The 27734-nt window shown below is 38.2% G+C and overlaps 1 protein-coding gene and 1 long non-coding RNA gene across 3 annotated transcripts in view; both read left to right on the top strand.

The window, feature by feature from the left end:
- The first annotated feature begins 1424 nt into the window (after nt 1-1424).
- On the top strand, nt 1425-20245 carry LOC115437871 (uncharacterized). The gene is made up of 3 exons (XR_003937993.1): nt 1425-1497; nt 7555-7557; nt 20234-20245. It is a non-coding gene; the product is annotated as an uncharacterized LOC115437871 (long non-coding RNA).
- Nucleotides 20246-23245: 3000 nt separating this feature from the next.
- The window catches only part of kcnq1.1 (potassium voltage-gated channel, KQT-like subfamily, member 1.1), a 293916-nt gene continuing 289427 nt past the window's right edge, over nt 23246-27734 (top strand). For both annotated transcript variants that reach the window (XR_003935077.1, XM_030130954.1), the window contains exon 1: nt 23246-23838. Coding sequence is in view for 1 of the 2 variants with exons in the window: in XM_030130954.1 (XP_029986814.1) it covers nt 23459-23838 (380 nt within the window). In the remaining variant the exon portion in view is untranslated. The remainder of the gene's footprint in view (nt 23839-27734) is intronic.

Genomic DNA, 27734 nt, shown 5'->3' with positions numbered 1-27734 from the left:
CGTTAGCCTTTCATAACGTTAGCCTTTCATAATGTTAGCCTTTCATAATGTTAGCCTTTCATAACACTAGCCTTTCATGACATTAGCCTTTCATAACGTTAGCCTTTCATAACATTAGCCTTTCATAACACTAGCCTTTCATAATGTTAGCCTTTCATAATGTCAGCCTTTCATAACATTAGCCTTTCATAACGTTAGCCTTTCATAACATTAGCCTACTCACACAGTTGACCTATTGCTGACTCCATCTCTCCTCCTCTAAACGTCCACTCATATTTCCACTAGTTTAAAACAGTGACTCATTCTGAAACCACCTTAAACTGACCTCAGAATTATGGATTCCATTAAAGTAGGTTCTCTTAGTATGTGTCACTCTCTTGAAATACGTTTATTCTGCCTTTCTTGTTTGCATTTTCAATAACTGCGCATCTCTCAATGAGACGTGTGGTGACCTTTATTAATAATAATAATAATAATAATAATAATAATAATAATAATAATAATGGATTGGATTTATATAGTGCTTTTCTAGACACCCAAAGCGCTTTACATCATTGACCCATCATTCATTCGCTCTTACATTCACACTCTGGTGGTGGTACATTTGTAGCCACAGCTGTCAATCAACTGGGGTGGCACTGGCACCTGAGGTGTCCAATCAGGTTCCAGAGGTGGACAGCGCTAGTTAGCAATATTTTCCTCTGTATGACCCGCCCTACTCTGCCTGTGATTGGTTCATCAGTCCTCATGTCTAAAGTTAACTAATCTAATCAGTGAAGGCAGTGAGTACTAGCCAATTAGAGGCAGAGTAGGGCGGGTCATGGCTTCACTTTCCAAGGGAAAAAATGAGCAATTTGTCTCAGATACACGACTGAATGGTACGTATTAAGGGGATTTAGAAGAGGGTATACGCAGTACTGACTGAAGAATAAGTAGGTGTACTCTAGGGCATTAGTGACTCTAGATTTTTTCAGATCGACTTATTTATCAATAAAGTCGACTTGTGTGATGACGTCATCAACAGACACACAGTGTCACAACCCGGCTCTGAAGTTGTGGCAAATGTGGAGATGGAGGAGGTGGTAAAGATGTAACAAAAAAGCTTTATTAATTCAAACTAACAACAACCAAAACACAATATACTCCAACACAAAACGCCAGTCAAGAGGAGTATGAGGACAGGGCAGGGCAGAACAGAACCAGACCAGGCAGCGAGCAGACCCAAGACCAGACCAGACCAGATCAGACCAGAGCCGAGCAGAGCAGATCAGACCACAGAGAGAGAGAATGATCATCCACATCAAGCTGCTTAAATAGTCATGCCACAACTGCCACAGGTGTCACCAATCAGGACGTCGCCATCTGCAAAAGAAAAGTGACGGTGCCCCTAGTGGCCAAAAGGTGCAGGGCCGTCACACACAGAAGTTCAACAATGAACAACTGGTACTGACGTCCACTGGAACATGAACAATGTTCAGGAAAGAGCAGAAGAAAAAAGTGAGACACAAACATCTACAGTCCTTCACAGACATTGAACTAAACACAGACTAACACCTGGAATTATCTGTTCAATTTAACTGAACAACATAAAGTGGTTTAAGGTTCAGACAGCGGCAGAACAGACACTCAGCATGTTAGAGAAAAGAGCGCATTAATGAACTAAATGAACAGACTCATCCAAACCCACTGTGTGTCCACAGTGTTCTTCAGTCTTGCTGGTGCTTCCATGGTTCAGAACATTATTAGACCACAGTTTAAACAGATCACATCAGTTTACTTCCTGCTCTGACTCGTCTTCTTCCTTCAGTCTTGGCCTTGCGCTAGTGATGTGCAGGTGTTTTTTTTTTTCTTTAACCTGCTTTGTGGAATTTTTTGACCCGCCCCACAAATAAAGTGACATTTTTTGGACCCGCACCAACCTGACCCGGGTCCGCTGATCCGCATCACTACCGCTCACTGCGCTGCATGTTTTCATGTAGAAAGATGAGAGTATCCACATGAGCTGAATGAAGGCAAGCGCTGTCGGGTGATGGAAGAGAGAGAGAAGAACACACGACTAGTCGTCCTTCAAAGTAACATCGACTTGTGCCACAGACGTTGACGTGTCGACAAACCGACTTTTCAGTTAATGTCCTAGTGTACTCTGTACACCGCCGTATACCCTGGACTACACCTCTGTTTGAACATAACACACACCACCACAGTCACAGGCAGTGCTGGCTTTTAGTGCCAGTAAGACATGTTAACACAACATCTGAAACATTTTATGACCATCAATATTGCTTTGTCCTCTGACCAAGACTAATCAAAGACCATTGTTCTTAATTTTTTAATTATTTTTAATTGTACAGCTTTTTAACGTTTTAAATGCATTCTTGTATTTTATTCAGATTTTATCTATTCCTCTGTATTTTTTATTTATTCATTCTTTCATTTATTCATTCATTTGTTTTTTTTATTTATTTTTTTTTTATGGTTGTTCTATGTCTTTTAATCTATTCTTGTATTTTACTCTGTTATTTGGGTTTTTATTTATTTTTCTGTACAGCACTTTGGTCCACTGTGGTTGTTTTAAATTGCTTTACAAACAAAGTTGGATTGGATTAGATTGGGCTGGATTGGCCATTTTAATATTAAGTGGACCCAGGCAGGATGTGTGTAGGACTGAAGGAAGAAGGGATGAACAAAGAACAGTAACTGCTGGCTTTAAGTGAAAATAAGACATGTGATCATACTTAAAGATATTTATGACCATCAGTATTGTTTTCTTTTTTTTACCAATTAAAAAACACACATTGGTCATTTTTACATTAAAGTCCAAACAGTAAAAGTGGAAATAAACAGGTTTCTGTGTGTGTATGAATGTGCTGAAGGGATGAACAAAAAACAGTAACTGCTGGCTTTTGGTGCAGGTAAGAAAAGTGAACATAACATTTATAACGGGTAAGAAAAGTGAACATAACATTTATAACAGGTAAGAAAAGTGAACATCACATTTATAACAGGTAAGAAAAGTGAACATAACATTTATAACCAGGTAAGAAAAGTGAACATAACATTTATAACAGGTAAGAAAAGTGAACATAACATTTATAACTAGGTAAGAAAAGGTGAACATAACATTTATAACAGGTAAGAAAAGTGAACATAACATTTATAACAGGAAAGAAAAGTGAACATAACATTTATAACAGGTAAGAAAAGTGAACATAACATTTATAACCTTGTAAGAAAAGGTGAACATAACATTTATAACAGGTAAGAAAAGGTGAACATAACATTTATAACCAGGTAAGAAAAGGTGAACATAACATTTATAACAGGTAAGAAAAGTGAACATAACATTTATAACAGGTAAGAAAAGTGAACATAACATTTATAACAGGAAAGAAAAGTGAACATAACATTTATAACAAGAAAGAAAAGTGAACATAACATTTATAACAGGTAAGAAAAGTGAACATAACATTTATAACAGGTAAGAAAAGTGAACATAACATTTATAACCTTGTAAGAAAAGGTGAACATAACATTTATAACAGGTAAGAAAAGGTGAACATAACATTTATAACCAGGTAAGAAAAGGTGAACATAACATTTATAACAGGTAAGAAAAGTGAACATAACATTTATAACGGGTAAGAAAAGGTGAACGTAACATTTATAACCAGGTAAGAAAAGTGAACATAACATTTATAACAGGTAAGAAAAGTGAACATAACATTTATAACGGGTAAGAAAAGGTGAACATAACATTTATAACCAGGTAAGAAAAGTGAACATAACATTTATAACAGGTAAGAAAAGTGAACATAACATTTATAACAGGAAAGAAAAGTGAACATAACATTTATAACCTTGTAAGAAAAGGTGAACATAACATTTATAACAGGTAAGAAAAGGTGAACATAACATTTATAACCAGGTAAGAAAAGTGAACATAACATTTATAACAGGAAAGAAAAGTGAACATAACATTTATAACAGGAAAGAAAAGTGAACATAACATTTATAACCTTGTAAGAAAAGGTGAACATAACATTTATAACAGGTAAGAAAAGGTGAACATAACATTTATAACCAGGTAAGAAAAGGTGAACATAACATTTATAACAGGTAAGAAAAGTGAACATAACATTTATAACTAGGTAAGAAAAGGTGAACATAACATTTATAACAGGTAAGAAAAGTGAACATAACATTTATAACAGGAAAGAAAAGTGAACATAACATTTATAACAGGTAAGAAAAGTGAACATAACATTTATAACCTTGTAAGAAAAGGTGAACATAACATTTATAACAGGTAAGAAAAGGTGAACATAACATTTATAACCAGGTAAGAAAAGGTGAACATAACATTTATAACAGGTAAGAAAAGTGAACATAACATTTATAACAGGTAAGAAAAGTGAACATAACATTTATAACAGGAAAGAAAAGTGAACATAACATTTATAACAAGAAAGAAAAGTGAACATAACATTTATAACAGGTAAGAAAAGTGAACATAACATTTATAACAGGTAAGAAAAGTGAACATAACATTTATAACCTTGTAAGAAAAGGTGAACATAACATTTATAACAGGTAAGAAAAGGTGAACATAACATTTATAACCAGGTAAGAAAAGGTGAACATAACATTTATAACAGGTAAGAAAAGTGAACATAACATTTATAACGGGTAAGAAAAGGTGAACGTAACATTTATAACGGGTAAGAAAAGGTGAACACAACAAGTGAACATAACATTTATAACCAGGTAAGATAAGTGAACATAACATTTATAACAGGAAAGAAAAGTGAACATAACATTTATAACGGGTAAGAAAAGGTGAACATAACATTTATAACCAGGTAAGAAAAGTGAACATAACATTTATAACAGGTAAGAAAAGTGAACATAACATTTATAACAGGAAAGAAAAGTGAACATAACATTTATAACAGGTAAGAAAAGGTGAACGTAACATTTATAACCATTTATGACCATTAAAAAAATTAGGTTGCTATGAAGTGAGGGTAAAGAGTGACGCACATGCTCATTTGTGAAAGATCCTCGGTTGCCTGTTTTTATGTCATTCATGTGAGAAGCTGGATTGACAGGTATAAGTTGATCCAAACATTGACTTTTTCACCTCTGGGAGTTTCTCTACGACATCACCCTGGGTCTGCATCAGTGAAAGGCCGTTTGTTTTTAGTGAGTATTCATGCAACATGGAGTGATGCTGTCCTGGCATTCTGATTCAGAGTGCAGCTACTGGAAAAGATGGCAGAATTTGGCTGACAGTTCGGAATTAAGGTTTTTGTTTTTGTCTGAACCAGGTGGATATCCATTATCAACTGGCTCTGCATTGTGTTCCTTATTCAAGGAGCAAATTGTGTATTTTCACCATCATCTTTGTGTCTCTTCTCTGTTGAATGTGCCATTTTTTCATACTGAAGCCAGCCTCTCTGGCCTTCCGTAAATAGTGACAGTGCGGCAAAATGACACAAAATGGAGTAAAGTGTCACAAATAGGCGTATGTGGTGTTTAGCGGCTTTTAAACCTTTTATTTACTAGAGGTACCACCTGTGTTTTTTGGGTTTTTTTTTTGACATTTTCCAAGATATGTGTCAAAAAATGGATGCAAAGAGATTACAAAGCCCCAAAATATTACAGGAAGGAATACAAAGAGTCAGCAAAATACAAAACCATAACTTTAATCAAAATAAAATCAACTAAACAACAAGATATTGAATGAACAAACTGACATGTGACTGACACAACAGGAAACTAGTCCAGTGGCCAAACCCAAGGACACAAGTGGAAGACAAGGGGGACACCTAGAATGAACCCTTTCATGCATGAATTATGAGAACCTTAGTCAAGATTTTTTCTGGAGTGTTTTTATTCCTCCTTAGGCATGAAATAGACAATGCGATCAAGGTTTTTTTTTTTTTTTTTCATGGATTTACAAAATGTCCACTTAGCTATACCATGCATTTGATTCTTGAAGCAAAGAAACATGTATTTAAAATGGAATATCAGAGAGTCATATGGAAATAATAAAATTTAAAAAACACTTCTAATGCTGCTAATCTGGTGTTTTCTCACGTTTTAACAAATTCTAATACTAGTTATTACTCACTTCAGGGACATAATATGCAAAAAAAAAAAAAAAAAAAAAACTTTTTGATTAAAAAAAAACAAAACAAAAACATACTGTTAATTACAGTCTAACAATTAACAATGTATTTCCACTCAATCATGTGCCTGCACATCAGGTTTATGGAGAACAGTAAAGTTACAGTCCTGGTCTGAACTGCAGTGGATGGGATGGCGCCAGTGTCTGTCCTTAAAGGTGAACTGTGTTTACTGTATGTGTGAACGCATGCTAGGTCGTGTGTGTGTGTGTGTGTGTGTGTGTGTGGGGGGGGGGGGGGGGGAGCCTTCATTTTTCAAGTGTTTCTAATTTTATGAATGAACTTTACATCTTACTCAGGGACAGCAGCTGAAAAATAGCTTTTACTGGCACATTTAAAGACATGTTCATTAATGTGTACTGTCCCTGCTAAATGAACAAACAAACAAACAAACAAACAAACAAATAAATAAATAAGTGTCCTCTGTGTTGGCTAATGATGCAACTAAAACAACAAAATCTGTGAACATACAAGAAGAACAGCTGTGGAATAGCTGTCCACTGGAGTGACCACTATGCATGAAAGGGTTAAATACAAAACCACAAAAGACCTCCACCAAGGCAGATCAGTCCCCCCCCCCCCCCCCAGTCACCACCAAAATGTAATTATTTGTTCCTTGTGCCAGTGTCAACATTTCCTGAAATTTTCATCCAAATCCGTCCATAACTTTTTGAGTCACCCTGCACACAGACACACACACACACACACACACACACACACAAACACACACACACACACACACACACACACAAACACACACACACACACACACACACACACACACACACACACAAAGCAGAGTGATCCCATCCCCTCCTGGTGGAGGAAATGAACATGACTGAAACTAAACCCCTCTGACGCCACAGCTCCTGGTTCAGTCTGATGATCTGCTGCAAACACTGAAGTGCCTTCGTCCTCCAGCCACGCACATGAACCTGGTAAAGATAAATAAAGGTTAATGAGACAAACAAGTCCCATATTATTATAGTCAATAATTACCCTGTAATCGGATTATGTGTGTACTCCATACAAACAGCATAAAGTTCAAATAAATCCATGTAAACTAATAAGAAATGCTTGTGTGGTTGACTCAAGCTAAATATGTAGATGAATGCAAATGAATGAACCCTTTTGGTGTAACAAACTAATGAGGAGTAAATTCAGAGTAATTTTCATTATTATTATTACACTTATTTGATTAATAAGGGACTGTGCATAATATCGATCAACAATGTCCATATTTGATGCATTCCACTAAAGTTGTACTAAATATTATAAACTATTAAGAGCTTGTTAAGAGTCACTGTTTTTTTTTTTCCTCAAATCTTTGTGTAGACTGCATTTTTTCAGCCAGTTTTAGATGTAGAATGTAACTGAGTACTTTTACTCAAGTAGTGCACTTAACCGTCCAGTACAGTGATGCCTCTGGGCCACATACCATTTTTGTCTGCATACATTCATACTGAAATATTGTGTAATACTTTTAAGAGTCGCAGCATCCTGAGAAAAACAGTAACAACATGAGAAAACGTCACATAAATCCTTTTCACTGCTGTGTTGGACACACGCTTCAGCCCCATTTTCTGTGTCCAGTAAACGTTGTTTTATGTCACATTTTAATGGGGAAGGGGAAAAAAGTTTTAAGGTTATGGTTGTTATTTTCTGTGCACTGCAACTTATTTTGTAATTAAATAATAAAATGGTTGAAATGCAAATGCTGCCTTGAGGTAACACTGTCCCATGGCGGAATTTCACATCCCTTTTTTTTTGCACTGTCTATTTACAACTGCAAAGCAGAACTCATAATTATAAATCTGATACTGTTCCACTTAAGCTTATCTGCACATTCCAATCAACACAAAGCTAAATAAACACATATTTAACACAAAGTTTAAGAGAAGTTAGAAGCAAAAGACAGTTTATGCAAATACCCCCCTTATGAAAAATGAAACAATCATATAAAAAGTCACACAAACACAATAATCAGCATAATATGTATAAAGACCAGCACATATACATAGTTCCACATACTCATAAACTGAGGTGCAATACCAGGCAGATGTTTGTTTTAATAAAATTCAGTCATTTCCATTAGTGGATGTTTACGTTAAAAGAGTAGAAAATTAATGACATAAATCTCATATAGTCTGGACATAAGGGTTAAAGACATTCATTCATTCATTCATTCATTCATCATCTGAACCCATTTTATCCTCACAGGGGTCACAGGGGTCACTGGGGTCACAGGGGTCACTGGGGTCACTGGAGCCTATCCCAGCTGCTCATGGGTGAAGGCGGGGTTCCCCCTGGACATGTGACCAGTTCATCACAGACTGACTCAGACAAACCACTGATCACCATCACAGTCACAGGTTAAAAACATGTTCAGTACAAATGGAGGTCACACCAAACACATCCACCAGGGTTTATAGAGGCTGTTTTTTCATGAACTTTAGGTTTACTGCTGTTCATACTTCATATATTTATATATATGAGATCGGACCAAATACAAAGACTGAAGAAGACGTATGGGTCACACTTTAGAATAAGTCCACACTGTGAAGCATGAGTTAAGCATTAACAAATACTATATTCATCATTTCTAAAGCATATTTCAGACATGAATACTCATTAATATATGGTTTATAAGCACAGTTATAAATGTTTTACTCATCATTCATAATCCATCATTCGATCGTGCAGTTTGTTTAATAATCCCATGTGCTGTGTCTTTCCTTTGTTCGAATAACTCAGACTTTTGTGAGTCTTTATTCATTTCCATCCTTTATATCTCATTTATAAATGCTTTAAATGTCACAGATAGTGCACACTTTAGATGAGCTCACACCATAGACTGAATTCATGAGTAGTTAGTGCTTTAGAACGACCTGAAATCATGAATTCCTGTGTTAATAACTGTTTATAGGACATCTACTGGAAAATAACTGTGTGAGTTAGTCTAAAATACACACTAACATATTCACTCACCAGTAGTACATGTGTGAACAGTGTATGTGTGAGCACAAATGCACATCACAACTGGTTTGTAAATGACGCAATACTAAATGTTTAAATGCAGAATCCATAATTTATAAATTATGAAAATACACTCATTAAGCACATTGTAGATCAGCTTATTAATGATGAGTAAAACCATTATAACTGTGTTTATAAACCAAATATTAATGAGTATTCATGTCAGAAATATGCTTTATAAATGATGAATTCAGTATTTGTTAATGCTGAACTAATGCTTCATAGTGTGGACTGATTCTAAAGTGTTACGGGCGTATGTGTGGACATTAGAACTTTAATAAAACAACAAACATAATATTGGAACAGGACTTTGCACAATACTGTACATTTAGAAACTGTACATATTTTATCTTTAAGAAACAAGGACAAGTACAACCAAACTGTCTCCACTTCACTAGTCATGAATGCATGACAAATGACTGTGCTAACTAATGACTTTTTTTTTCATAAAATACAAAAAGAAAAGATCATTAACAGAATGTGATTTAGCGGTGTGGGTGACCTTCAGGATAATGGCCTCCACAGTAAACTTTAATCTAGTGCATGTGACCTAACAGCCAGAAGTCCAAGTCTTCTTTATATGAAGGTGGGAACAGGAGCTGTCATCACATGGAAGCCACTGCACTCCCAGACTTACGCTCCTTCCTCCTCCTCGTGTCCAAGGTCAGTGAAAAACCAACAGGGTCTACCTGTCAGCTGAAGTCAGCTCATGTGTCTCCTGAGACTTGTTCCATATGAACGGTGAATTAGACGCTCCTTTAAAACAGTCATATGAATCATGAGTCGAAGAACATGCACTGTTTGCTTTAATCAGAAACTAATCTTTTATTATTCAGCTTTAAAAATATACATGTTCTAATTTGGAATGACACTTGGTGATAAAGCTAAGATAGGAACCATTTTTAGGCTGAAAAATTTAGTTCTGTAGTTCTGAAGTTAAGTAAAAAGTGCTCTGACCAAAATATTCCAAACAAATATTTACAAAGTCAGCACATCTTAATATTGTTGGTGACAGGTGTGTAAAAAAACAAACTGGGTAAAGCTTCCAAACACGGAGAGACTTTCAGTCGGCATCTCCCACCGGCAGCTTCTTCCATCTGACACTTTAATGAGAGGAAGTGACTCCTCCACTCTGCAGTCACACACCTCAAACTCTGAAAGTCTGCTCAGCTCCTGCTCAAACCTCAGCCAATCAACACTTTTATTTTTAGCACAACATGAAAATACATGTCAATACATTTCCCAGCACTTAATAATATACAAATCACACTCTGCTGACTTCATATCATGGATGTTGTTGTTGTTATTTTCCTTATAGAATGTATAATCAGAGGAGATGTTACTCAGATATACTGTTCATTTGAAACTTCATCATAAAACCTCACTCCCTACATTTGATATTATTAAAGTCCACAGCACAGTCAAAAATGAAGGAAGGTCCACACAGCCTGTGAGCTCCCAAATCATTTATTCTGTGATGTTTGGGGCCGAGGCCCTTCATCAGACTACCTCAGTCTGATCAGACTACTTCAGTCTGAAGTCTGATCAGACTACCTTAGTCTGATCAGACTAAGGTAGTCTGATCAGACTACCTTAGTCTGATCAGACTACCTCAGTCTGATCAGACTACCTTAGTCTGATCAGACTACCTTAGTCTGATCAGACTAAGGTAGTCTGATCAGACTACCTTAGTCTGATCAGACTACCTCAGTCTGATCAGACTACCTCAGTCTGATCAGACTACCTTAGTCTGATCAGACTAAGGTAGTCTGATCAGACTACCTTAGTCTGATCAGACTACCTCAGTCTGATCAGACTAAGGTAGTCTGATGAAGGGCCCCAAACGTCACAGAATAATGATTTGGGAGCTCACAGGTTGTGCGGACCTTCCTTCATTTTTTCATGGTTCATTTTCTTGGGATCCTGCACACCTCCTATTTTTGGATGTGCGTGTCGTTTATCTTTTTTCACAGCACAATCAAAGTCACTCAAGTCATCCCACTGTTACTGTCTTTAACTGTCAACGGCTCAAAGTCAAACTCATTTCAGTATGGTTTCCTCTTATCTCCATGTCAACACTCTTGACTTCCATCAAAGAGCTTAAACTGATGAGAAATTCAAGTTTTTGTTCAATAGTTGTATGAGTGTGCAACTGCAGAGTCCCCATTTAGGACTGGACTCAAGTCCCCATGAGGCCACAGACCTGAAGTCCCCATGAGGCCAGAGACCTGAAGTCCCCATGAGGCCAGAGACCTGAAGTCCCCATGAGGCCAAATGTCAGAAAGAAAACAACATGGCATCACAGTCAATGATGAGGGGAGAGTCCCTTTAAAAATATGCATCATTTATACATATAATGTATGTATGTACATACATACATACATACATATGTATGTATGTATGTACATACATACATACATATGTATGTATGTATGTATGTACATACATACATACATACATATGTATGTATGTATGTACATACATACATACATACAGTACAGGCCAAAAGTTTGGACACACCTTCTCATTCTTCACATTTTCTTTATTTTCATGACTATTTTCATTGTAGATTCTCACTGAAGGCATCAAAACTATGAATGAACACATGTGGAATTATGTACTTAACAAAAAAGTGTGAAATAACTGAAAACATCTCTTATATTCTAGTTTCTTCAAAGTAGCCACCCTTAGCTCTGATGACTGCCTTGCACACTCTTGGCATTCTCTTGATGAGCTTCCAGAGGTAGTCACCTGAAATGGTTTCCTAACAGTCTTGAAGAAGTTCCCACAGATGCTTAGCACTTGTTGGCCCTTTTGCCTTCACTCTGCGGTCCAGCTCACCCCAAACCATCTGGATTGGGTTCAGGTCCGGTGACTGTGGAGGCCAGGTCATCTGGTGCAGCACTCCATCACTCTCCTTCTTGGTCAGATATCCCTCACACAGCCTGGAGGTGTGTTTGGGGTCATTGTCCTGTTGAAACATAAATGATGGTCCAACTAAACGCAGACCGGATGGAATGGCATGTCACTTCAGGATGCTGTGGTAGCCATGCTGATTCAGGTTGCCTTCAATCTTGAATAAATCCCCAACAGCGTCACCAGCAAAGCACCCCCACACCATCACACCTCCCCCTCCATGCTTCACGGTGGGAACCAGGCATGTAGCATCCATCCGTTCACCTTTTCTGCGTCGCACAAAGACACGGCGGTTGGATCCAAAGATCTGAAATTTGGACTCATCAGACCAAAGCACAGATTTCCACTGGTCTAATGTCCATTCCTTGGGTTTCTTGGCCCAAATAAATCTCTTGTGTTTGTTGCCTCTCCTGAGCAGTGGTTTCCTAGCAGCTGTTTGACCATGAAGGCCTGATTCACGCAGTCTCCTCTTAACAGTTGTTGTAGAGATGTGTCTGCTGCTAGAGCTCTGTGTGGTATTCATCTGGTCTCTAATCTGAGCTGCTGTTAATTTGCGATTTCTGAGGCTGGTGACTCAGATGAACTTATCTTCAGCATCAGAGGTGACTCTTGGTCTTCCTTTCCTGGGGCGGTCCTCATGTGAGCCAGTTTCGTTGGAGCGCTTGATGGTTTTTGCGACTGCACTTGGGTGCAAGAGTGTGCAAGGCAGTCATCAGAGCTAAGGGTGGCTACTTTGAAGAAACTAGAATATAAGAGATGTTTTCAGTTATTTCACACTTTTTTGTTAAGTACATAATTCCACATGTGTTCATTCATAGTTTTGATGCCTTCAGTGAGAATCTACAATGAAAATAGTCATGAAAATAAAGAAAATGTGAAGAATGAGAAGGTGTGTCCAAACTTTTGGCCTGTACTGTATGTATGTATGTATGTATGTATGTATGTACACACACACATACATACATACATACATACATATGTATGTACATACATATATACATACATACATACATACATATATATGTATGTATGTATGTATGTATGTACCGTATGTATGCCCTGTGTATCATGTATGTGTTTCCTATAGTCTGGCCCTTGTATGGCTGGTACCTTGCCCAGGTCTACTTTGCAAAAAATATTTCTAATCTCAATGGGACTTCCTGGTCAAATAAAGGTAAATAAAAAAAGTAAAATAAATAAATGTATGTATGTACATATGTATTTGAGTATGTATTAACACATGTATGTAAATATGTATGTATGTATGTATGTATGTTTGTGTGTGTGCATGTGTGTGTGTGTGCATGTGTGTGTGTGTGTGTACTTTCATGTATGTACATTAAGGTGATGGAGGAAATCCTTTGGTGTGCTCCATTATTTCCTGGATCATAAACATGAAGGCTTGTGCATTAGTTGTGGTACAGCAGAGGGTGACACATGAGTGCTGTGAACGACAGTACTGACTTCTTTATAAACAGATGATCTAAATGAACATGTGCAGAAAATCCACCTGCTGTGGCTTCAACAGTGGAGCTGAATCTGACTGAAGCAGGAGCTGAAACGGTCCGGTGGTTGTGACAGGTTCAGTTCAGGGCTTTGTCGTGAACAGCAGACCCTGTGGATGGATGCGTGAGGAAATGAACTGACAACATTTTCAGGTTCTTTTCAGGTTCCTTGTCTGTTTTCCTGCTCCAACCTCTATGGTTTGTGTCGGATCGCTGCAGTATAAAAGTCGGACTTTAAAGCTGCAGGAGGTGACGTTGGTGAAAAACCCCTTCGATCTGCAACTCTCTTCTATCTGTCCAAACAAAGCAGGACCAGACCCTTCATGATGCCATGGAAGTACAACAAAAATATAAGAGAACACAAAACATCTGTACATCTGTCATACAGTGTGTTAGATAAAACACACATCCTACGTCTGTGGAGTTATAGATGAGTTTTGGGTCATTTATCACCGTTTCTTGTAATATTATCTTCTGCATTTTGCATTTTCAGTGGAAAAAAAGTATTTTATATTTAATTTTCAGATCATGTACATGTTCATAGAATACTAAATCAAAAAGAAAGAACTGTAGAAAAACCACAAAAGCACAATATATTATAAAGTGAACATAAAACAAGTGTCTCTAACTGTTTATCAAACTACATGGGTTTTACTGGTGATGCAGAAGATGATGACATTTCTATATGGACTACAGAGACTTAGAACATCCAAAAAACCATCTGATGTGGGTGGAAAGCTGAAAAATGTGATATTTGACCTGAATTATTTCCATGTACTGATAGGATTAGTGTTTCAAAGGTTAAATGAGGTTTTCGACCACAGGTGTCAAACATGTGGCCCGGGGGCCAAAACCGGCCCACCAGAGGGTCCAGTCTGACCCCTGGGATGAATTTATGAAATGCAAAAATTATAATGAAGATGTTAACAATCAAGGATGTGAAAATCATTTTAGGTCAATTCAATGTGAAGTGGGTCAGACCAGTTAAATACAATCATAACAACCTGTAAATAATGAAAAATGCTTATTTTTGTCTTTGTTTTAGTGTAAAAAAAAAAGTAAAATTACACAAAAATGTTTATATTTACAGACTAGCCCTTTACAAAAAATGTGAATAACCTGAACAAATATGAACGATATGAAATGTCTTTAGAGACATATGTGGAATTTGAATAATATTCTACCTGTTACTAAATATTAAATACTAAACACACACAAGTCAGTCAGCAGTGTAAACACTACCACACTATATGGACACAAGTATTTGGACATGTTAATTTCAGATGTTTAGTTTTCTAAACTTTGAAGAGATATCTGAATGTTTCTTTTAATCTCTGACACATAAGGTATTGTACTGTACTGTCCTTTAAGTAGTAAATGTTTATTTTAGTCCGTGACATGTACTGTATTGTAGTGTACTGAACTGGACTGTTTTGCACTGCCTTGCTCTGAACTGCACTCATTACACTGTTTAGTTTAGTTTAGTTTAGTTTTGCACGGATCTCTGTTATTTATTAAGCGGGGACTACAGATGAAAATTAGCACTGGCGCTAAATCCAGCATATTTACATGTTTCTACTGAAATGGAATGTATAAATGTGTTCATTAATGTGCACTTTCCCGCCTAAATAAAGCTACATAAAATAAAATACATAAATAAATATTGATGTTTAAATCTCAAATCAGCGTTAACTGGACATCTTACAGCTGTAGCCATGATGTGTCCCTATATTTGTGTCCATATAGTTAATAAACATTAATATTTCCTAAAAGTTTAATGGGAGACTTTTCTTCCTGGGTGAGATGTGAAGAAAGTAGATGGTTAGTTGTGGTTGAAAATTATTATTTTCAGTCAGAGCATGAAACATGTTTTAGAAATTTAGAGGGAGAACATTTAAAATCATAGTCATGGATAAAAAAACAAATAAAAAAAACCTTAATCAACGATGAAAGAAATGATGTAAAAACTACAGTATGTCCGAGGCATTTCTGGAAGCAAAGAAAACAGTTTCAATAAAACTAACCCATGCAATGCAATGATACGTATCACAATCTAAAATCTAAATCTGATCCGATCTTCTAAAAAATGCCTGATCAGCAGCCAATTCTGGTCTTTAGATCAGATCAGGACATCCTTAATTATACCATTTGTCATTATTGTTTTGGATCCCAGACGTCTGTTAGAGAAGAAACACCTGAATTCAACATGTCCCAATACTTTTGTCCATATAGAGCAGTGGTTCTCAGTCTTTTTCTTTCGAGCGCCCCTTTGGAGGATTAAAAACCTCCAGGCCCCAACAACACTGTAACCGTGGTGCAATTATAATTATATAATTATATGATTAGAATAACTTTTATTGAAAGAAACATCAGTATCGTAACAAGACTTTTTGCTTTTCCTTGAATAATTTTTGTTCAAATTAAAAATACCTTAGATTTTTGCTTGAACAATACAAATAAACTCAACAAGTCTGCTCCCTGAGAGAATATTTTTCCAAATAAAAACAGGAAACATGCATTTACCTTACAGCTATGACAATAAAGTTCCTTTTTATAGAACAACAAACACATTTTGGTACCAAAGATGAACATTTGAACAACATCAGTGGCTGTCATGAGCCTGTTTATATCACACATCTCAGAACATCACAGTCCAAAGTGTCCAGACTGCACACACACACACACACACACACACACACACACACACACACACACACACACACACATCACATGTGTGTGTTCAGTCCAGTCCTGGTCCGTTCTCTGAACCTGAACTCGGTCCAGTCCAGTTACAGACCACCATGGCAGCAGATTGGTTTGTTGTACGTCCCTAAAATGAGTCCAGGGTGCTCCAACACTAAAACATCAGTTCAGTGTTTTTCAACCTTGGGGTTGGGACCCCATGTGGGGTCGTGTGGAGTTCAAATGGGGTCGCCTGAAACTTTTAGTAATAGATGAAAAAAAAAAAAAACTTACCATCCATCCATCCATTCTCTTCCGCTTCTTCCAGGGCCGGGTCACAGGGGTAACAGTCTAAGCAGGGACGCCCAGACTTCCCTCTCCCCAGACTCCTCCTCCAGCTCTTCCGGGGGGACCCCGGGGCGTTCCCAGACCAGCCCACAGACATAGTCTCTCCAACGTGTCCTGGGTCTTCCCCGAGGTCTTCTCCCAGTGGGACATGCCCGGAACACCTCCCCAGGGAGGAGTCCAGGAGGATCTGAAACAGATGCCCGAGCCACCTCAGCTGGTTCCTCTGGATGTGGAGGAGCAGCGGCTCTACCCGAGCTCCTCCCCCTATCCCTAAGGGTGGGCCCAGCCATCCTGCAGAGGAGACTCATTTCAACCGCTTGTGTTGAGTTGACAGAGCCAATCCCAGTCCACAGCAGACAAACTGAGTGTGAAACTGCAGCACTGTGCTTCTGTTTGTGTCACATGTTCACTGTGGTCAGTTTCAGATGCTGCAGCTCTTTCATCATTCATAGTTTCAGTTCTTGTTTGTTCAGTATTAATTGTCCTCCTTGTAAATCCCAGCTGGACTGACTGGACAGATCCTGAGCCTTTGTGCAGTAATCTACACCTGGATTTACTGCCTCTGTCCACAATAATAGACATTATATAGACTAAATGTCCACAATAATAGACATTATATAGACTAAATGTCCACAATAATAGACATTAGACAGACTAAATGTCCACAAGAATAGACATTATACAGACTAAATGTCCACAATAATAGACATTATATAGACTAAATGTCCACAATAATAGACATTATATAGACTAAATGTCCACAATAATAGACATTATATAGACTAAATGTCCACAAGAATAGACATTATACAGACTAAATGTCCACAATAATAGACATTATATAGACTAAATGTCCACAATAATAGACATTATATAGACTAAATGTTCACAATAATAGACATTATACAGACTAAATGTTCACAATAATAGACATTATACAGACTAAATGTCCACAATAATAGACATTATATAGACTAAATGTCCACAAGAATAGACATTATACAGACTAAATGTCCACAATAATAGACATTATATAGACTAAATGTCCACAATAATAGACATTATATAGACTAAATGTCCACAATAATAGACATTAGACAGACTAAATGTCCACAAGAATAGACATTATACAGACTAAATGTCCACAATAATAGACATTATATAGACTAAATGTCCACAATAATAGACATTATATAGACTAAATGTCCACAATAATAGACATTATATAGACTAAATGTCCACAAGAATAGACATTATACAGACTAAATGTCCACAATAATAGACATTATATAGACTAAATGTCCACAATAATAGACATTATATAGACTAAATGTTCACAATAATAGACATTATACAGACTAAATGTTCACAATAATAGACATTATACAGACTAAATGTCCACAATAATAGACATTATATAGACTAAATGTCCACAATAATAGACATTATACAGACTAAATGTTCACAATAATAGACATTATATAGACTAAATGTCCACAATAACAGACATTATACAGACTAAATGTCCACAATAATAGACATTATATAGACTAAATGTCCTCTGACATTAATGTTTATTTGCAACATAGTATAGTAAAATATTATATGATCAAAAAACAAATTAATTTTTGCAAAAAAAACCAAAACAAAACAACTCTGTTTTGAAAGTCTGGGGTCACCAGAAATGTGTGATGTTAAAATGGAGTCAGGAGTAAAAAAAAGTTGAAACCACTGCATTAGTTCCACCTGCCACATGTTCTAACCTGAAGAAAAAAACCCAGAAGTGATCCCCCCCTCCCCCTCTGGGACCCCCCCACAGTTTGAGAAACACTGAGTGAACAGGTGTGTGCTTCCATGAACCTGTGCACAGGTCTATCAGACTCATGTCATCAGTATGGCCTGTTTGACTGGGTCGTACTCTTCTTTACTTTTCCTTTACTCTTCTTTTCCTTTATTTCTTGTGTGAACTTCTGTGTTTGGTATAGTGTTTCTGTGTGAGCTCTTGGATTTCAGTGACATCTTTCTCATTAATAAAGGAATACATTGAGTGGTTCAAGAGCATGAAACCTCTTTTTCACACATGGATTGTCCAACAGAGTCCAGACCTGAACCACATTGGTCTGATTCTCCATAATCAGGACGAGATCTGGGAGAACAATTAATGCAGCTGTGGATGAAAATAAATGTTGTGACATTTCCTGTGGCACTGCTTAAGCACTGTGTGGAATAACCAGTGCCACAGTGAATCTGTGCTGTCATCAGTCTGATGGAGTCCAGTACTGTGTGTGCTATTATATTTTTTTGACCAGGCTGTAGAAGTTAGATGAACCCAATTCAGGAGGGGATCAGTTACAATTACCTTGAAAACTGGGTTAAACTGGTCTAATACGTGTGCACCACAGCTGTTAGTGTCCGACTGCAGTGAAGCTCAGCTGACCCTAAAATGACTCCCATTAAATGCTCAAATCTGTTCAGTTGTTTTCATTTCATTGACTCCAAATGTGTTGGAACACGTTCATCTCTCAGACCAGTTGGTTCAGAATCAGTTTGATCCCAGATCAGTGGACTGGATGTTGTTCACTTCTCCTCCATTCCCGTTGTGACAACCTGGAAGTTGCCCCAAACACACACCGTGTCTGTGTATGTTCATTCCATCTCTGCTCAGTGCATTTGTCCGTAGACGCTCAGCGTCCATGCACTTCAATGGGACTGAGTGGAACTGCTGGAAAAACCACTACAAACTGGACCAGCACTGGACACATGACACCCTGTTGTCCCACCCCTGGAGACGCCGAGTGTCCAGGAGCTGTGGGCGGAGCTCGGCCGGGCCGGACTCCGAGCTTCCGCGTGCCGATCAGAGGACGGGTCCAAAGGCTGAATGCAGTTTGATTGACAGCTGTTTTCAGATCTGCTCCTTCACTGACACAGTTCAGTTTAATACGTCACACATTCTGCTGTGAAATCACAGAAACCAAATGAACTGTTCATTTACTGACCTGAAAGAAAACATAACCACTGGACTAACTGGTACACTGGACTGGATTTAAGCATTTTCCTGTTTAGTTGGTTCGATAAGGAAACTGAGGATTTTCTGAAAAAGGAACGGACGAATTTATGTTTAAAGAACTGGACTTTTTTTTGTTTTGATGTAAGTGACAGTGAGCTTCCTCTGTCTGAAAGACCAACAGCTGACACTGGTGTGCCACACCTGTATGTGGCGCTGTACACAAACAGACAGAGCTGCAGCATACACTACAATCACAGAAGAATGCAGTGAGCATGTGCATGAGGTTACGTCGGGTTTTCTTCTTCTGGTCATGTGGCTCTATGACATCATTTCCAAAAAGCGGTGTTTGCCTATCTGTACGGCAACGTACGACATCATATTAGGGCCACATAAGAAAATAAAAACACTTGTCGCTATGAGAACAATGTTGTAATATTTCGAGAACAAAGTCATAATATAATTGTAATGGGACTAGTACAAAGGCTGAACCCAAAAGCAAGACCACTAGACAGACGTGAAGTTGAGTGTGTTTATTAAACACTTCAACAAAGGGAAAAACACAACACAGAATAATTAATAAGTCTGTGATGCCACTGAGTCCAGGGTTTGACGTCTGGGCCGTGAGTGGAATCAGCTGGCGACCAGCGTGGCCGAGCCAGGAAAAACCCAACGGAACCCCAACTAGGGACAAACAAAGGGAGGTCAAAAAACAGGCCAGGTCATACACGGAAGAGCAGATAGTTAGGCAACGGTACATGGGGGACAGGCAAAAACTCACAGTCAGTAATCCAGGCGTAGGGTCGAAGCACAGGTAATCGGTGGAGGCTGAGGTATCAAGGGGAGTAGGCAGAAACAGAGTCGGGTACACGAACCAGGTCGTTGACGAGCAGGCAGGATAGGCACAGGCAGAATCAGTGGTCGAGGAACAAAACGGGTCAAAAACGGGCAGACAGACTAACAGGATCCAAAAACGCTGGTGAGTGAGCACAACAAGTTGTAGAACACAAACTGGCAAACAAACGGGAAGACACAGGGTTTAAATACACAAGAGGGAGGGAAGACAATTGGACACAGGTGGAGACAATCAGGGAGGAGTCAGGTAATCAGCACAGGTGGAGACAATCAGGGAAGGGAAGTAAAGACAGCAGACATGACACATGAGGGAAACTGAACAAAATAAAACAGGAAATGACAGACAAAACAGAAAAGACAGACAAATCCAGACACAGTCTGGAAGCCGACATGACAATAACGAGAATAAAGTCGTACCCACTCATGGAATAATGGAGAACTTGGACCATTTTGTGAAGTTCTCCTTTCATTTGGGGTTTATGCACGGCCAAACACTGAGCCTATCCCCATATCAACACACTGTCATTAGTCAAAGGACTGAAGCCAGTTTGCACCTTTAGGTTTGTTTTGTCGTAAGAATCGAACTGATTTGGAGCAAATTGGCTCTTTGGTGGAAGAGAAGCTGCCAAAGTGGTCATCTGCAGGGCTATCGGTGGTTCCACCACAGAACTATTCAGAGAGTTTGTCTTTTCTGAACAAACTGTGAGGATTCTACTCTGAGTGTTGGAGTTCAACACAAGGGAAAGTGGCTGCTTCGCTGGTTGGATTTGCTGTAAAGCTGGAAACTGCTGAATTTTCAAAAAATTATGACTTTAATCTCATCAAAGTATGACTTTATTCTCATTAAATAATGTTTTTTTTTTTAAACTACAACTTTATTCTCATTATATTATGACTTTATTCTCAAAACATTAGGACTTTATTCTCGTACCGACAAGCATTTTTATTTTCTTATGTGGCTCTAACACGTTGTCGTAGCAACACGAAAGCGGCGTTGATAGATTTTTCTGCTCTGGGACCTGTTCTCCAAAAATACTGTTTAAAGGCACCGACGACGCCAGTGTCAGGATGACCAGGTTCGAATAGTTTTGGATTTTTCATTCTAGTTTAGTTTATTTAGTTTTAATTTTTTTCCTCTAATTCAGTTTGTTTTAATTCATTTTTAGAGCAGGTTTGCTAGTTTTTATTAGTTTTCTTTTTTTCTAAATGCTTAGTCTTAGTTTAGTTGTAGTTCAGTTGTAGTTTAGTTGTAGTTCAGTTGTAGTTCAGTTGTAGTTTAGTTGTAGTTCAGTTGTAGTTTAGTCTTAGTTTAGTTTTAGTTTAGTTTTAGTTCAGTTGTAGTTCAGTTGTAGTTCAGTTGTAGTTTAGTCTTAGTTTAGTTGTAGTTTAGTTGCAGTTCAGTTGTAGTTTAGTTGCAGTTCAGTTGTAGTTCAGTTGTAGTTTAGTCTTAGTTCAGTTGTAGTTCAGTTGTAGTTCAGTTGTAGTTTAGTTTAGTTCAGTTGTAGTTCAGTTGTAGTTCAGTTGTAGTTCAGTTGTAGTTCAGTTGTAGTTTAGTTTAGTTCAGTTGTAGTTTAGTTGTAGTTCAGTTGTAGTTCAGTTGTAGTTCAGTTGTAGTTTAGTTTAGTTCAGTTGTAGTTCAGTTGTAGTTCAGTTGTAGTTTAGTTGTAGTTTAGTTGTAGTTCAGTTGTAGTTTAGTTGTAGTTCAGTTGTAGTTCAGTTGTAGTTCAGTTGTAGTTCAGTGGTCTCTTTTCTCTTCTTCTCTGTGCTCCTATTCAAATCAATCCCAGACAGGACTCTGCTGCTTTAGTCTCCATGTTTCCAGGTAGAGTGGGGACCAGAAGACGACTGGAAACCACAAGTGAACACAAGTGACGGAGCAAAAAGTGTCGTATGGAGACAGCACAGAAAACTGAGAGAGACAAAGAAATTCATTTAACATCAATCTGACATTGACAAAGACCAAAACAAAGAGAATTTTGTCCATAAATGTCATATGTTTTAGTTAGTTTTGTAAACACACAATACAGTTTCAGTTAGTTATGTGTTTTTCTTTTAATTACAGGTGATGAATTACTGATATTCCATGCCACAGTCCTGTGGCAGTAGCCATTGTCTAAAAATATGCAAAGCGGTTGCAAACACATCCAAGTACTTCCAGTCTTCTCCAGAAACACACTTACATGTCGAATAAAACAGATGATTAACAATGAGCTGTGTGATCATCTTTCATTGTTGGACATAAAATGGAAAATCGTGTCCTGAAAACAGAACAGGTCTGAAACATTAGTGTCAGGGTTGTGTTGTTTTTATTCTCCATGGCCCATTTTAACAGCTGATCTTAAAATAATGAGTTACTGTGATGACAGGACTCAAATAAGAACATTCCTGAGGCTGGATCTAATAAAATGTAAACTCACATATTTCAGATCATTCCAACACAAATAAATAAAACAAATAAAAGTGTCCGTGACATTTAGGACAGCATGTGTTCATTGTGTTTAATGCTGGGGACTGGAGAGTTGTAGAAGAATTTATTTCATGTTTCTGTCTTCGTCCAAACACGAGGATGAACTTTTCTCGGTTGAAGCAGTTTTTGTAAAAATGCGCACAGTGTGAACAGCTGGCGCCGCACGCGCACCGCCTGTCGCGCGCATCTCCCCAGGCTGATAAGGACGGAGCAGGAGGTGGTGGACCTTCAGACGGCACACATCCACCACAGCCCCAGAGCTGCACAGCCAAGCTAAGGAAGTCCCTCCTGCTTTTGTGGGGCAACAGGAGCTCAGCTTCTGCGCACTTTCACGCGCTCCGGTGCGATCAGGCGCGCAACAGAAGGTGAACCCACATGGGCTGACAGTTGTTGTTTTGAGTTGGTGACGGAAAAAAAAAAAAAAAAAAAGTCTATTTAAAGTTAACGGGAGGTTACAATGTCCACTTCCGACTTGTGTGAGGAAAACACGCGCAGGGCTTCTGGGATGGCACGTGCACACCGACCACCGGATCTGGAGCTGACGGAAAGCGCGTACAATTACGCACGAGGAGAAGAAGAAGAAGAAGGAGCAGAGACACCTGTGGGACACACGCCTTTCACTGACACACACAGAATGCCGGGGGACGACAGCACTCACCTCTCCGTCCCCCCCGTGCACCTTCACCCCTACTTGTCTCACCCCCGGATGTCCGTGCGCATGTCGGTGTACAGCACCGGGGTGCGTCCGCTCCTCACCCGCGCATACATCCAAGGACGCGTCTATAACTTCCTGGAAAGGCCATCCGGGTGGAAGTGCTTCGTGTATCACTTCAGTGTGTGAGTGTTTGTCTTTTCCTCCTCATCCACACATCCAGGGGCTGTTCAGGGCACAAATGATCACAACAGCCTAATTACATGTGCAGCTCAGTGCGCATGCGGAGCTGGGAAGCCTGCTCACAAACTACTGTGCATCCAGTCAGTGTAGAAAGAGGCTGCACAGATAGAACAGCACACAGAACAGTCCACTGGTGCATTAGAAGGATGTTAGAGAAGTAGGAGAACACTGAACAGAGGAGGCAGCAGACAGCAGGTCCACCACACATCCTCCTGGAACACTGAACACACACACACACACACACACACACACACACACACACACACACACACTCTGCATCTGGGAAACTGCAGTTTCCTCTGCACCGCTCACTGGTTCATTTACCTAGAACACACTGAGTGTGTGTGTGTGTGTGTGTGTGTGTGTGTGTGTTTGTCGACAGTGTGTTTCAACTCAGTGACTGAAGCGTATTGAAGTTGACAGCTTTCTGAGAGTTTGAGGAGAGAATATGAATATGAAGGTTAAAATGGGTCAATAATGTTTGTCTGATCACAGCAGGTCCAACCTTTTAGACTCCTGACCCCATCTGAACATCACAAATGTCTGCTGACCCCACACATTCAAAACACAGACTTTTTATTTATTTATTTATTTTTGCTGTAATTCATTTCAAAGTCAAAAGTCAAAGTCATCTTTATTGTCAGTTCTGCCACGTACATTATATACAGAGAGAGTCTAAGGCCCCACAGTGTAAGTCAATATAGAGTGCAAATAACATAGAAGGGTGTAAAAGGTAAACATAAAAGAGTGCAGTAGAGGAGTAACAAAGAACAATCAATTTGTTTTGGATCATGTAATAGTTTTCTATACTATGTTGCAAACCTTAATGTTAGAGGACATTTAGTCTATATAATGTCTATTATTGTGGACATTTAGTCTGTATAATGTCTGTTATTGTGGACATTTAGTCTGTATAATGTGTATTATTGTGGACATTTAGTCTGTATAATGTGTATTATTGTGGACATTTAGTCTATATAATGTCTATTATTGTGGACATTTAGTCTATATAATGTCTGTTATTGTGGACATTTAGTCTGTATAATGTCTATTATTGTGGACATTTAGTCTGTATAATGTGTATTATTGTGGACATTTAGTCTATATAATGTCTGTTATTGTGGACATTTAGTCTGTATAATGTCTATTATTGTGGACATTTAGTCTATATAATGTCTATTATTGTGGACATTTAGTCTGTATAATGTGTATTATTGTGGACATTTAGTCTGTATAATGTGTATTATTGTGGACATTTAGTCTGTATAATGTGTATTATTGTGGACATTTAGTCTGTATAATGTCTGTTATTGTGGACATTTAGTCTGTATAATGTCTGTTATTGTGGACATTTAGTCTGTATAATGTCTATTATTGTGGACATTTAATCTGTATAATGTCTATTATTGTGGACATTTAGTCTGTATAATGTCTTTTATTGTGGACATTTAGTCTGTATAATGTCTATTATTGTGGACATTTAGTCTGTATAATGTCTATTATTGTGGACATTTAGTCTGTATAATGTCTATTATTGTGGACATTTAGTCTGTATAATGTCTGTTATTGTGGACATTTAGTCTATATAATGTCTGTTATTGTGGACATTTAGTCTATATAATGTCTGTTATTGTGGACATTTAGTCTATATAATGTCTGTCATTGTGGACATTTAGTCTGTATAATGTCTGTTATTGTGGACATTTAGTCTGTATAATGTCTATTATTGTGGACATTTAGTCTGTATAATGTCTGTTATTGTGGACATTTAGTCTGTATAATGTCTATTATTGTGGACATTTAGTCTGTATAATGTCTGTTATTGTGGACATTTAGTCTATATAATGTCTGTTATTGTGGACATTTAGTCTATATAATGTCTGTTATTGTGGACATTTAGTCTGTATAATGTCTATTATTGTGGACATTTAGTCTATATAATGTCTATTATTGTGGACATTTAGTCTGTATAATGTCTATTATTGTGGACATTTAGTCTGTATAATGTCTATTATTGTGGACATTTAGTCTGTATAATGTCTATTATTGTGGACATTTAGTCTATATAATGTCTGTTATTGTGGACATTTAGTCTATATAATGTCTATTATTGTGGACAGAGGCAGTAAATCCAGGTGTAGATTACTGCACAAAGGCTCAGGATCTGTCCAGTCAGTCCAGCTGGGATTTACAAGGAGGACAATTAACACTTTCAGTGCCACGGGCCGATTAAATCGGCTTTACGAATACAACCTTTAAAGTGCCACGGGCCGATCAGATCGGCTTTGGAGAACACGCCACATTTGTGTACAAACAAACCATCCACCCCCATTTCTTTCTCACATTTCGATGGCGTTCTTTCTGTGTCCCCCTTTTGAGACCAAGCAGACGGGAATTTGAGGTCACGCGACCGAATAATATTTTTATATGTTTTTAATGTTTCTTATTCTCCGGTGTTTCATCAGAGGGAGCCCTCCATGCCGGGGGGCGGCTGTGGACTCCGGGGGCTGTGGCGCCTTCTCTCACTGGGGTCCGCTCCTTTCTGGTGGGTGGGGGTCCCAGTTGGCCCTCTCCCACTAGTTGGGATGCGGGGCTGTGTTGCTGGTGCCTGGTCGCCGGGGTCGGCGGCTGCCTCCTGGTGCGGACGGCTCCCTGAGACAGCGCCTCCTAAACTGATGTTTTACTTTTACTTGTACATTTTTGTTCTGGTCTACCCGTGCTCAGTCAGTCTTCTTAAGTATGTGTGAGCTTGTGGGTTTGCATGTATATGTGTGTGTGTGTGTGCGGGTGAGTGGGTGGGTGTGGGTGGGGGGCGGTACTGATTTTTAAACTGATATGTAAAGCACTTTGTGCTACAGTTTTTAATGTATGAAAAGTGCTATATAAATAAAGATTATTATTATTATTATTATTATTATTATTATTATTATTATTATTATTATAAATTATTCAAATTACGATCAATAATGAATCGGCTGCGTCCAGTGCGTTTTGGATCTAATCAGCAATCGGTCGGATGTTACCGAGCGGTTTCCTGCAGGATTCTTCAAATATTATAAAAACGACGCAAAATACTGAAAAACGGCCAAATTCTGTGGCACTTTTAAGGCTTATTAGCCCCTTAACTTTCTGGCACTTAAAGAGTTAATACTGAACAAACAAGAACTGAAACTATGAATGATGAAAGAGCTGCAGCATCTGAAACTGACCACAGTGAACATGTGACACAAACAGAAGCACAGTGCTGCAGTTTCACACTCAGTTTGTCTGCTGTGGACTGGGATTGCCTCTGTCAACTCACCATAGATTTTTTATTAGTAATTTTATTTATTTATTCATTTTTTGTCAATTACAAGAAATTTCAGGTGACCCCATTTGAATTGCAGGCGACCCCATGTGGGGTCCCAACCCCAAGGTTGAAAAACACTGCCTTATGAGTTGGGGTGTTCAAAAATATTGGTTCTGCAATATATCACGATAGTTCATTTCACAATACTGTATTGATATTAAAAAGTCCTGCATCAGTATTTTTAGGTATTTATTCAAATGCAGACATGGTGGAGGTTCATTTTTGTTTTTCTTTATTGTTTATATCTTATTTAATATTATTATTTAACACTGTTTTATGAAATAATAGTTATTTGAAGCATCCTAAAAGTACTTTTTTCTGTCTGAGGCAGATGTTGGTTCCTTTGTTGGGATTGAACTCCAATCCTGTTCTGATGTTAGTTGTGAACTAACAGAATCTGAACATTTGAACAGGATCTGAAACTGGAATGTCTGGAAAACACAATTTCAGTTTGAACACAGTTGGAACATTTGGTGATAGAACATTAGA

Source organism: Sphaeramia orbicularis, chromosome 3 (assembly GCF_902148855.1).
Source record: "Sphaeramia orbicularis chromosome 3, fSphaOr1.1, whole genome shotgun sequence".
Classification (NCBI taxonomy): domain Eukaryota; kingdom Metazoa; phylum Chordata; class Actinopteri; order Kurtiformes; family Apogonidae; genus Sphaeramia; species Sphaeramia orbicularis.
This window is presented reverse-complemented; position numbering and strand designations above follow the sequence as displayed.